General features: G+C 50.4%; 1 protein-coding gene across 1 annotated transcript in view; it reads left to right on the top strand.

The window, feature by feature from the left end:
- Positions 1-9584: 9584 nt before the first annotated feature.
- DDRGK1 (DDRGK domain containing 1) overlaps positions 9585-13220 on the top strand; it is a 40020-nt gene continuing 36384 nt past the window's right edge. Inside the window, exon 1 of the mRNA XM_064448852.1 lies at positions 9585-9772. Coding sequence (XP_064304922.1) covers positions 9685-9772 — 88 coding nt within the window. The 5' untranslated portion in view covers positions 9585-9684. The remainder of the gene's footprint in view (positions 9773-13220) is intronic.

A 13220-nucleotide genomic window follows, 5' to 3' on the forward strand; every position in this document is an offset into this window, starting at 1 on the left:
GATTTATTTATTTATTTATTTATTTTTAAATAAAGATACTCTGTCTTCTCCTTCTCTCCCCCAACTTTCTCCAGCAACACAATCTATCTGGATTAGCTCCAGGGAGATGAAAGTAGCCTTGCTGTTCTCAGAGTTATCTGTGAACTCCACACAGTTCAAGCAGAAAAGCAAATACTCCACGTCGGTGGTGCCGCTTGCTCAGCTCTTGGCCAGCTGTCAGCAAGGAGCTGCTGAAATGCAGCAGTGTTATTTCAAAGCCAGATAAGGCGGCTGTGCATTGTGCATTCAAACTGATCTCTTCTTGTACATGCAATTCCTTCTGTTTTATTGCACAGTCATTTGCAGAATTGCATAAAAATTTAGGCTGGAAGGTACCTTGTCCAGATGAGTGTTGAATACCTCAGAGGAAAGCAACGCTTCCACCTCTCTGGGCTTTCACCATCCTCACAGTGAAAGCATTTTTCCTTCTATCTCATTGGAATTTCTCTTGCTGCAGCTTACACCCGTTGCCTCTCATCCTTTCGTCACACACCTGAGAGGAGGCAGGCTCTCCCTGCTCTATATTCTTAATTTCATAGTTGAAAAGAGCAATTAGATTTACTCAGCCTTCCCTTCCCCAGGCAACACGAAGCCTCTCCTCTTATGTCATGTGCTTTGGCCTCCTAGCCATGTTCATTGGGACATTCATACAGTGCCATGGGCAAGGCAAGACCTCGTCTGGCCCGGTCGTTCATATTCAAGACAGAAAGACAAACAGGCACATGAAGAAGTGCGGACAAGTCTGGCATCACCAGGGTAGCGAGCAAAAGGACCTGGGCTTGTTCAGCCTCACCAAAGAAGTCTGAAAGGGAGATGAACTCAGGCAGACGACCATCCACCCTTGCGTTTTGGCAGCGTTTTCTAAGCCTGCTCCTCCACACACATATCTTTTGGTGATAAAAAGCTTATGAGAAGCCAGGATCGGTTTCCCTGGCCCATTCCACCACCTGCTCATGAGCACAGAGGGAAGGCACAGGCAAAGGGATAGTGTGAATCGCAGGAAGCAGCTGTCAGAGGAGGGGAGACTTCACCCTAGAGTCGGCATATGGGAGAACCACAATTTAACCTCCAGCCAAGACAAAGTAAAAATGCCTTATTTCACATTGCATCCAGAAAGAGAAATGCAGGCTATGACTCAACCCGCTCATGCCAAACCCAAGATGTTAAATGGTGTGCAACATTCCCATTAAGTGGCGTTTGCAAGCCAGCTAAGCGCGCTTGATTGAAGTAACTTGGCTGGAAACATGGATTTTTGCAGCTAAAGCCTCACCTCAAGCAGCAATCGCATTACAGTTGCAAATCCCCATCAGTCCCTGGGGACAACCCTAGAGAGGTATCGCTGGGTTACAGCGGCTGCACCCCTGTTTTCTCTACGTGCCCACGCGCAGCAAAGAAACCAAACTGTATTTTGACAGCTCTCATTTCTTTTCTCTTCATGCTGGTGGATATGTGGAATGAGAAGAACAGTTCCTCATTAATTTGTGCTGGAAAGCCTGATCATCCAGGTCCTGGTCGCTACTTGTGTGTTGTCAGCTGAGTCACGGGCTTTGCGGGACGTTTATTTCTAATGAGCATGACTGCCCTGAGAACGAGATAGCCTTTTTAATTTTAATGGAAACATGGGAAGGGACAGGTGAAATTAAAGTGGGGCGGCAGTGGCAGACTCCTTAGCTAATGACTTCTAAATCGGTTACAATTTACATTTTGAAAAGATATAGGAAGCTCATTAAGGCTCTAGACAAACAGCTCGGTGGGCCAGAGCGGAGAGGAGCAAGTTCTGCAGTAGAGCAGCAGTATGGAAAAGATACCCAGAACAACAGCAACTACTGAACATTGACAACACCACTATTTATATAATGGTTGTCCTCCCCAGGACTGACTTTGTGTAGAAGGCCAATGTTTTTATCTCTGATTTTCAGCTACAAAACGCCAGGCACAGAAAAGTAACCTGCCTGGTGCTGGGACTAAGCTCAGATGAGCCAGGCGGGGTTAGTCAAGGGTGATTTCCAGGAGAAAATGCAGGTCTAGAAGAAGAGGTCTTTTCTGGGAATGTGTCCATTCCCAAGAAACGCTGGTTAGGAGCCATCTAGTATAATTTATAACCAAAAGAGATGAAGAAAACAAGGCAGACGAATTGTTGCAAAGACATCCGCTCACACAGATGCGGTCACAGCCACGTGGTCTAAACCAGGTGGTGTGGTGGTGCAGCCCCCTGGGCCACTCTGGGATCCCAGCACAAGCCCTGTTGTGTTGTTATCTTAGTCATAACGATGTGGGCGCCAGGCAATCTCTGTCCACCCCTGGGCCATCTGCTCCCTGACTTGTGTACCAGAATTGTGGCCAGAATGTAAAATACTGACCAAAGCCAACTGTCTTGATCCTATAACTAGCGATCCAAGAGGGAGACCCTTTGAGCTTTCCGGGACCGCAGTGGGCTGCGTGACCCTGCATCTCCCCCTGGGCTGGGATGCCCCACAGGGGAGATTTTGTGAAGATTGAAGGATCATCTGCTGACGATTTCGTGAGGACTCAAAGGCCTGATTTTGCCAGGTTTGCCGGCCGTGTGCTGATGAATGCCAGCACATAAAGGTAAGTAATTTATGAAACTCACAAAAAGGAAAATTTTATTCACAGGTTAACCTTGGGGTGTGTGTGTGTGTGCGCAATTTGATTATGTATTTGCTATCCCTGTTCACATAAACCGTTGACCAAGTCTGCGACTAAGATTGGACCTAGTCGCACCTTGACTTCTCTATGCAAGCAAGGGGGTCTGTTCCGAGCCTTGTGACTCAACTCCTCCTTATCCCCTGCATCCACAATCCTTCTGAATCATCCTGTGTCCCGGAGTACTGTGTCCAGTTCTGGGCCCCCCAGTCCAAGAAGGGCAGGGAACTGCTGGAGCAAGGCCAGCGCAGAGCTGCCAAGGGGATCAGGGGCTGGAGCATCTCCCTTGTGAGGAAAGGCTGAGAGACCTGGGCTTGTTCAGCCTGGAGAAGGGAAGGCTGAGGGGGGATCTCATCAATGCCTATAAATATCTGAAGGGTGGGTGTCAGGGGGATGGGGCCGGGCTCTTTTCAGTGGTGCCCAACGCCAGGCCGAGGGGCCACGGGCACAAGCTGGAACATGGGAAGTTCCCCCTGAACATGAGGACAAACCCCTTCCCTGTGCGGGTGCCAGAGCAGGGGCACAGGCTGCCCAGAGAGGCTGTGGGGTCCCTTCCCTGGAGACATTCACCCCCCGCCTGGACGCGGCCCTGTGCCCCTGCTCTGGGGGTGCCTGCTCCAGCAGGGGTGGGACGGGATGAGCTCCAGAGGGCCCTTCCAACCCCCGCCAGTCTGGGATTCTGTGATACCTCAATTTTCCTTTATGCACTTCTTCTCTGTAAGTAATAGAGTGAACCTTGCCATTATCAGATCTTTAACTAAGTCGCTATGTTGGTTGTAATAAATTCCATCAAATTGCTGTTTTAAACTGGCTGATGCTGTTAAGAATTACACAGCCTAACACTGTGATCTATCTCAAAAATATCAATAAATATTAAATTTCTAACTAAAGCTGTGTAAGAAATCATATTCCCGCGCATTTGGTGTAGTCGGCAGGATGCACAAGGTTGTATTTGTGACAATTTGATGTAGTCGGCCATATCCACAAACCTGCATTTGCGACAGGTGGTCGGGGCATTAACCGGGGACAGATCCTGCTTGAAATGAGGGACATCCGAATGCACACGCCCTGCACGGCTTCACTGTTCACCAAAGAGCCTTTGAAAGGTTTTGGTTTTGCTTCAGTGCACACCAGGAAATTTTTGAGACTCACTTCTCACCCACGCTGCTCTTGCAGCTTAAGCCAGCGCCCTGTCTGCCGGGCTCCACTGCGCGGGGCTGAGTCATACCGAAAAGGTAAATCCCCACCTCTGTGGCTACGCGGGAGGAAAGAGTCTGAATTTCAATCTTAGGGATTTCACTTCACTACTATTTTTTAATTTAATCCCCCATTAGCACAGCAGTCTCCATCTCCAACTGTTTTTGAAGACTGCTCAGGGAAACCCTTGGATTTCTTTCAGGTTTATATTTTTACCGGCATTATTTGTTTCAATTCTTCCCCCAGCTTTTAAGAAGAGCCTTTATCTCACCACCAAGTCTCGCTCCCTGCATCACTGAGCCAGTAATTTGTGCCCCAGAGGAAGCTGTGGCTGAACTAGACCAGACACTCAAATATCCAGAGCAGAAACAAACTGCCATGAAACGCAACACAGTGGGACAAACCTCGCAATGGCGTCAAACCTGCAAACCTAGAGCACCTTCTGATGTGCCGTGGCCTCTTAATGCAGGAAAACAAAAACAAATGGAAACCGCCACACGGTGAGAACCAAGTTTATGGTACCCCGTTTGCAAACTACAGTACAGCTGAGGGCTGTGGTCACCTGAACCCCACAGAGAAAAGGAAAACAAGGGCAGATAGCCATGAGACCCCACCCAGTGGGGGTTTTCTCATATAACTTCCAGCAAAGCTCTGTTAGCAGCCTCATAGCCCAAGCGAGGCAGGCCCGCAAAGCTTCGCTTGCCTTCGGCACCAACCCGGGAGCGTACGGGAGGACAGAAATCCAGGGCTGCGGTTCTGCTCTGCAGGCAGAGCCCTGCCAAACTGACCCCTTTGCGTAAAAGCTTCACTAACACTAGAAGAAGGGACCAATGCAAGCAGGGCCTAATTTTCCTTTGTCTTGTTTTAATCTAGTTTTCATGCGTGTTTAATTGTGCAATTTTGTTATCAACAACTAAGACTCTGTTTTGATCGAGTATGCCCGGTACTTTTATTTAAACTTCAGTTTAAGGTAAATTTAAAGGTGATTTCAAGCAACAATAGCCATGTTATTTCTCTCAAAACAAGCGATCCAAGCAGAGCGGTGAGAACAAAGCATCAGGGTCTCAGCGGACCAAGATGGGTCTCACAAGCCTCTCTAGAGGCTTTAGGGAGGTGCAGATCTACCACATGGCGCACCCCGGTCCTGGGTGGGGTTCACCCCACGGGTAAGGTTGCCAGTTCATTGCCCCACAGCTATAAAATACACGTGCAGCCCTTTAACTCTTGCACACTGATTCAGACACCTCCCAGAGCCTGATCCAGCAAGCCCCTGAGTACCTCCTGCAAGACCCAAAGACCTTTCAGCTGGCACAAAGGAGCCGATCCAGAAATGCACGTTCATCAACACATTTATAGACGACTATTTGGAAGAACACCAGAGGTCCGTATCCAAGCGGGAGGGAGCAGGCAGGCAGCGCTTGCGTTATTTCACCCTGTAAACGTATTCTGCTACACGAAGGTTACATCCACGCTGTAAATTCAGGCATGCCCAGGCACCGGAAAGTAATCATCCGTGTGAAAAAGGTTGTTAGAAAGTTCCCCAGCATAAATCTGGGTGCCAATTTGCATTTTCCTAGATAATTCCCAGGCATGGTTCAACAAACGGAACGGTCCAAGAACAACTCCCAGCAGGCAGTTTGCATCCGGCCACCCTCTTCTGGAAGGCAAGAGAGTTTACAAGCGTGGAAGAGGGTACCTTGTGCCAGTTGGCCACAGGGCCCAGGATACATTTAGTTCCTGGATGCACTTAGTTTATTAGCACAGATGAAGCTGAATTGCCTCTACTTAGAGTCTCATTACCGGACATCAATACATGACGCCACCGTACGCCTACTGAATCGAACACTCTGGGACTGTACTGCCAGCTGGATTAATCCTCCTTGCTATTACAAAGAAGTGATGATTGCTTATGCGAGCATATATAATTCCTATATACAAGGAGGCATCGGAGGGGGGAATGCACGATTTGAACTTCTGTCAAAGATTAATTTGAAAAGCTGCAAGTTTTCCCCCAAAACTCCCTGCATCAGGATCAGGCACTGACCTCGAGCTGGCTGAGGAAAAAGGTTTGTAAATCCTGGATTACGATGATCCCATCGTAGCACGGTATTTGCGAGATGAAGTGGGACAAGTCATGCTCCAACAGGTGCTCCTTTACCTCAATTAACACCCACAGCTCATCACAGCCTTCTTGTGTATTTTCCTAGAGTCTTGGTAGAAAGTCAGCCCCCAAATCCTCTGAAATCTACACGGTTATTAAAGAAACCAGAGGGGCTTTTCCAGACCTAACCTAGGGAAAAACATAAAAGGGCATCTGAGCAATAAAGCTTAAGGGATGTAAAATGTTTCAGAAGATGACCCCAGTGTCGTAACCGAACTGAACTGAGCATCCAATGCACTGTCCTTCATCTGTAGAGTTTAAGCACTGTTTCTGCATGGCATGATGGTGACACCTACAGGAAAAACCTTATCTGCTGCCCCTGCAGCCCGGGGAGGAGCAGATGGCATCACATCATTAATATTATCTCCTTATTAAAGGTTGTAGGGACCGTGTGAGCACTTGCACAAGTTAAGTGCCGGCTGCAGAGCAAGGTCGTCAGCTGGATCATGAGAAAACAGGATCTGGGTGCCATCGACTCCCTCCACACCTGCTGTAGCTGCTGCTACCCCAGGCAACGCCCCAGGCCTGGGGCAGAGGGGCTGGGAAGTGCCCGGCGGAGAAGGCCCTGGGGGTGCTGGCTGACAGCCGGCTGGGCATGAGCCAGCAGTGCCCGGGTGGCCAAGGAGGCCACCAGCCCCCGGGCTTGTGTCAGCCCTGGGGTGGCCAGCAGGGACCAGGCAGGGATGGGGCCCCTGTGCTCGGCCCTGGGGAGGCCCCACCTCGAGTGCTGGGCTCAGGTTTGGGCCCCTCGGGACAAGAAGGGCCTGGAGGGGCTGGAGCGTGTCCAGAGAAGGGCAGCGGGGCTGGGGCAGGGTCTGGAGCACAAGTGTGCTGGGGGGCGGCTGAGGGGGCTGGGGGGGTTTAGCCTGGAGAAGAGGGGGCTGAGGAGAGCCCTTCTCGCTCTCTGCAGCTGCCTGAGAGGGGCTGGAGTGAGGGGGGGGTCGGTCTCTGCTCCCAAGTCACCAGTGACAGGGCGAGAGGGAACGGCCTCAGGCTGCGTCAGGGGAGGTTTAGGTTGGAGATGAGGGAAAATGCCTTCCCTGCCAGAGCGGTCAGGCCCTGGCACAGGCTGCCCAGAGAGGTGGGGGCGTCACCGTCCCTGGGGGGGTTCAAACAACGTGCAGACGTGGCACTTGGGGACATGGTTTAGGAGGCCGGGGGGTGTTGGGTTGGTGGTTGGACTTGCTGATCCCAGAGGTCTTTTACAACCTTAATGATTCTATGGTTCTATGAAGCACAAATGACAGCAGAGTTAAGCAAACTAAAAAAGAAAAAAAAAGTTACATTTCTGCCATAAAGCTTCTTTCTGGATGCATCTTTCGAGGTTTGCTTGCTGTACGCCTGTGCGTGGCTCCAGGATGCAGGTACCCGCACACCCAGACTGCCCCGGACGGAGCTGCGCTGAGCCGGCTCTGAGCAGAGGTTGGTGGGAACGCTCCGTCAGCAGCGAGCCCAGAGCAGGGCACGGCACGCGCTGGTACCTCACGCTTGGCCTGCGGCCGTTCAGGTTTCTCACCAATGTTACAGGACTTGATACAGGGCTACAGAAGAACATTCAAGCATCAGAGCACAAAGCATTTCTTAGGAAGTTTAGTTCGTTCTCTAATCAGAATGGATTTTAAGTGAAATATCCTATAGATTAAAAAAACCCCTTTGATTTAAGCTCTCATTAAAGAGTCGCCACTTTTCAAATTCTCAGGCAAAGACACTGGAGAAAAACCCAGGCATTTATCATTCAGTTTTTATTTTTACAAGCAACCCTGACCATTGCACATCCTATAAAATAACCATTATCTGAAGCGTGCCCTAAAGATAACCACCAGGAAGGCTTCAGTTCCTAATTTAGCTAATTGCGTATACGTGCAATTTCCCTTGCGCCTCAAACCTTACCAGAGGCCACGTCCTTTCTGACCACGCAGCGAATTAGACTAACCTGGTAAGACAGAAACCCCACAGACAACACGGTTTGAGCAAAACATGAACAAAGGGGCACTGTCACTGACTTTCAAAATGAGATTTGAAAGGTTATTAGTATTAAAATTTTGTAATAAAACATCCATTCTGTACTTCGGTTCCTTTTTGAGAACTTCCCACTGCATCACTGGTCCTACATCAATAAGACTTAGCAAATTTCTTAGTAGAAGCTGTTTTTTCCGTGGCAGACACCTGAATTTGTCTCGCGCTCATGACAGCGTGCGCACAGTAATGACTAATTAGCTAACGCAGTCCTTCTGACCATATCTAGATGTCCAAGAGTCTCTAATATCCATTTTCAATTTATTAAAACATTTCCCCCAACAACAGTGTGTTAAACTGCCACACAAGAGGGATCTCTGGAGCAAGAAAGGGCTAGATTGGTCAGACCTTTACAACCACAAAGCAAGTCAAAACAAGTAAATCTAAAATACTTTCCCCCCCCGCTCACAGAAGGGCTGGAGCAGAGCCCAGCAAAGGGTTTCGGATCTAACAGCGGGCCACCATCCGAAGCTGGGGGAAAGTTTGTTCTCCACCCCCAGCTGCAAGTTCCTGCAGCATCTTTTGGGGTGATATATGTTCTGCTCTGGCTAAAAACCAAATCCAGGAAAAAAAAAAAAAAAGAAGAAAAAAAGAATTCATTCCCTGCTCTGGCCCATCACAGGGCCACAAAGCATTGCTACCAGCAAAGGGCAGGTGACCAGAGCTGGATCCTCCATTTAGATCAGCCTAAAGCAATTACTAACCTACAGCCAAAGCCTACCCACCTCACGCTGGCTCTGCGTACATCGACACAAAGCTAATTTTTAAAAAATCAGCTGCTTCTGAGATGCTTGGTTTTCTACACTTTTACCAAATTAAGCCAGCTTACTACGTGAGACAGCTAGTTTTGGGCCAGTTTGGAGTCAGCCTCTCTGATTTTGTCAGGCATAAACGTAATTCAGTTCAAGCCACCTCAGGACCTCATTTGAGCTGCCTGACGTGCTGCTGAGCCAGGCAGCTTCGGCTTGATTCCACGCCTACGTAGGCCTGACTTAAAGGCAGAAGGTATAGATTACCCACAGGTGTAACTTAAGCTGCACTGCCAGGGACGCCACGGCAACCGGCAGGGCTGGAGAGCGCGGCCTGCCCGGCGCGGCCCCGTCGTATGGACTTAAGTGCAGGGTCACGGGCGTGGATATCGCCACGCGTGGGCCAGCCTGTTGGCCCCACAGCCGCTCCCCCCCGCGCTGCTGCTGAGGGGGACACCTCAGCACCCCAGCAGCCGTGCCCGCCTGCCAGGCCCGCCGGCGTCCCGTTCGTGGGAGATTTTGCCTCATAATTTTTAATTCCTCCTCTCAATCTCTCAATTTCCCTCCCGGCAGCTCCCGCCGCCCGGCGGCCTCCGCTGCCAGCCAGCCCCTCCCTCTTTCCCTCACGGCCGCGCCTCGCCGCCAGGCCCCCTCCGACGCACGCGGGCTGCCCATTGCCACGCCTGCCCGGCCGCCCCATGGACGCCTTAGCGCCTCCCCGCTTCAGGCACCTAGCGGGCAGCCCGCGAACGGGGGCCTCGCGGCGAGGAGGGGGTGGGACGTACCAAGTACCGCCGCCACCGTTTCCCCCCCTTCGCCCGGTTCCCGCGGCCGGTGTGGGCGGGACCGGGGCGGAGGATGGACGCGGCGCTGCTCGCCGCCGCTGCCGTGCTCCTCGCCGTCCTCCTCTTCTTCGCCACCCGCCTCCGCAGCCAGGCGAGGGCAGGTGGGTCGCCGGACGGGCCTTCCCCCCCTTCCCTCCCCTCCGCCCCGGTTCCCTACCCCCCCACCCCCACGGGGCTGCTCCGGTGGGCCCGCCCCTGCTCTCAACGGGGTCCGACGTCTCTATGGAAACCGCGGGGTGGGGGGCGTCGCCTCAGACTTTCCCCCGCGGGGGATTCGCCATGGTGGCGGGTCCTGGCGGTTCCCCCGGGATCCCGGCGGTTCCCCGGGGGATCCCCGGCGTCCTGCCTTTCCCTCCGCCCGCCTCAGGCCCTGGGGGGGCAGCCCCGGGCGGCGGCGAGGCCTGCTGCTGGTGGTGGCGGGGGGCACCGGCGCCCGGCCCAGGGTGAGGGAGGGCGGGTTTGTGGGTTTTAAAGCCTGGCTGGGTTCCCGCTCTCGGGCTGGGAGGGCGAAGGGAAGGTGTCCTCCTGTGAACGGGGAGCGCAATCTGCTGCCTGAGGTGACAGCCCAGCCCGGCTGGCGGGCCGGTCTCCAGCCCTGGGCCTCCCTGGCAGGCCCTGGGCAGTGGCCGGGTGGTGTGCACAGAACCGTCGAATTGTTTAGCTTGGAAAAGACGTTCAGAATCATCAAGACCATCCGTTAATTCCTGTCAGGGCTGAGAAGGCAAGCTGGCCCCTCTCCAGCCTCTGACAGCCTACTTTTCCTGCATTTCACAGAAATCGCTCACTTTTCCCCCTTTTTCCACCCCGCCTGGCTCTGCGAAGGCTTGCTAGCTGTGCCAGGCTTAGGTGCAGTACTGCGCAGTCCCGTTCTGGGAATGAGTAGATGATACAGCACTTCCAGTCTTCCCTCAAAAAGCGAGTATTTTGCTGCTGACCAGCAGTTGTTGCAGCATGAAACCATGGTGGAAGCGACCTTCTGTGGGTGCGAGTTGAATGTTATGGGAAGAAGTCAGACACGGCTGTGAACTTAACAGCCTTGTTGTGTTCTTGAACTGAAAGAAGGGAGGTTGTTTAGCTGCTGGGTCTCAAGTTCAGATGTTTAGCCCGGACAGTCACTGAAGGCTTTGCCAATGTAACAACACCAGTTCCAGGATTTGGGGTGTTTTGGGATTGGTTTTCTTTAGGTTTTTTCTTTTGAGAGAGAAGTTTTGATAATTTTTTTTAAGATTAAAAGAAAACAAACCAAAACCACTTCTAGTATAAACACAGTTGTGCCAGAGTGTCTGCTGGTAAGGACTTTGTTTTAAAAGCAGTTTTTACTGACAGTTAAATTCTCTGACATGTTTCTCTCACACCTTTTCTTCTCTAGGCCTGGTCTAAGTCTAAATCTTCCTCACGAGTTTGGAAACTGATACAATAGAATCAGATTCCTAGCAAATCTGATGAATAGAGCTGACCTTTTGGTAAAAGTGAGCGATGCATGTCTTATAGAAATGAGACGGCTGGCAATACCTAAGTTCCTGAACTTGACTTGTATTATGACTTAGGTCATGGTCAGGGGCTGCGGGGTTTGGGAGGATTTCTTTTTCTTTTATTTGTAAGCGTACAGAGTTAGTTCTAACTTGAAGGCCAATTGTTTGCTTTAAATGGTCTGAACTCTCAAAAAGCTTTAACACTGTTTTTGAGCAGCTTGGTTCAGGTTACTTTACATCTAGGATAATTTAATAATTTCAAAGCCTCTCTTTCAGTGGTATCTTTTTATGCTTCCACATCGGTCTTCCTCTTTTTTATTGTGGTTTTCAGATAATTTCTACCTTAATATACTGATTTCTGTCTTTTGTAAAGTCCTTTACAGAATTTCAGGCTGTGGGGATGATGTTCTCCTTACACAACAGAAATTATTTTTTCAAAACCATTGGGGCTCTGGTGTGTTTAATAGCTGCAAAATTTGGTCTTAAACAGGAATTTGCATTCCTGTTCCTTTTTTTCTGATGTGGAAAATGGATGCTGCTTCAACTCTGCTAGTAAATCTGCATAGTCTTGTGGAAAGGATTTGATTCTTAAGCCGGAGAACTGGTTGGGAGCTCTCACTTTTTAATGTCTGAGGTTAGGGGCAGCAGCTTCTCTTTATGCCCTTTCTTGGGGAATTGCCCTTTAAAAATGTTCGACTTGACTGCTTTAGGTAATGAAGGGAGCTAAGGATCGCAAGAGGTAAATCCTGTAACTTTGTATTTCCTTTGAAGGCCATTTGGAGCAGCACAGTGTTTCCGGCGAGATCATGCCTGGGCTTGTTCTGCTGAGAATAGGAAAGAAAAAAACGGGTAGCGTTGCTGGCTTTTATACGTGGTTGGCATATATATTTGTGAGCAAACCCTAATGCGATGAGCTCTAATGGGCAAAAGCACCTCCCCAGGGAAGCCAAGCATACTTCCACCTGTTGCATTTTGAATTTCACAGGTTAGGTTAGCGTGAAGATGGGAGATGCTGGATGCTGCGAACGTGGTGGGAAGTGCCAGTAACGTGCGAGGGTGCAGTAGGTGGAGTTCTCGCTGCGTTGGTGCAGAAAGAGGGAGCTGACGAACTGGTAGCTGTGTCTTGCTGGACTGCTTCCAAACTTGCCAGCCCAGGTGTTACCCTGATGGACTTGCTTATCTGATAGAACTGCAGATAATGCGCTGTGGTAGGTGAGGGATTGCTTCTCAAGAAGAAAATGTCTTTGAGCGAGTGGAAATTTGCAAAGCTTTGTGAAGGAGCAGATTTCTACCTGGGGGATGTAAAACCGGGTCCTAAGAAGTCAGGGCTCTGAAAGATTTCGTGTTCTCTGCAATGATGTAACAGCGGTGCTTCACACCCAGTTCAGGACAGAGCTCTGCCTTCAGAGCAGGGTTCTGCTCGCTTCCTCTTTGGGAAGGTCATAGCACAGTCAGGCTCTCACGGTTGCTGCTGTGCGCTGGCTGACAAGTCAGATGAAATAATCTCCATTGCTGCCTCTGCACTGTGCTGATGTTTCTGAAAACGCAGAGGCAGAGCTGCTTTTTCAGCAAGGCAGTAAACCTGCTGTCCCCGGAAAGCCAGTATTGTCTGGTTTTTAAAAGGCTGAGTCGGAAACTGGGGAACATATTGCTTAAAATCCAAACTAAACCCATGTCCATTTTCCAGACATATGTTCAATTTTTTTCGTTGTATTGCCTGTTAATTTAAGGGCTTTATCTAATTAATGTCTCTGGCCTGCCATTCTGCAAACCGTCAAGCAACTTGTGGATCAACTTGCCTCACCTATATAATGTTGGTCGTTGTTTCACTCAGATGGCTCAATATCAAGTCTAATTAGTCCTTGTGTGACTAATTTCTGCCTGCAGTGGCTAGCCTCGGGTGCCACTTATGTCTGAGACCTCGGCAACTACAGGAAAACGAAGAGGTGGATTCAGATAAGTGCCGTGGCCAAACCACGCCCTGTGCTGCGGGGGGAGGTGAAAACAAATGCAGGGCCAGACCCCAGAGAAAATTATCCTTCACCTCAAATCTGACAGTCAATCAGTTCCAAGAATA

This window comes from Phalacrocorax carbo, chromosome 4, assembly GCF_963921805.1.
Source record: "Phalacrocorax carbo chromosome 4, bPhaCar2.1, whole genome shotgun sequence".
NCBI classification, from domain to species: Eukaryota; Metazoa; Chordata; class Aves; order Suliformes; family Phalacrocoracidae; genus Phalacrocorax; species Phalacrocorax carbo.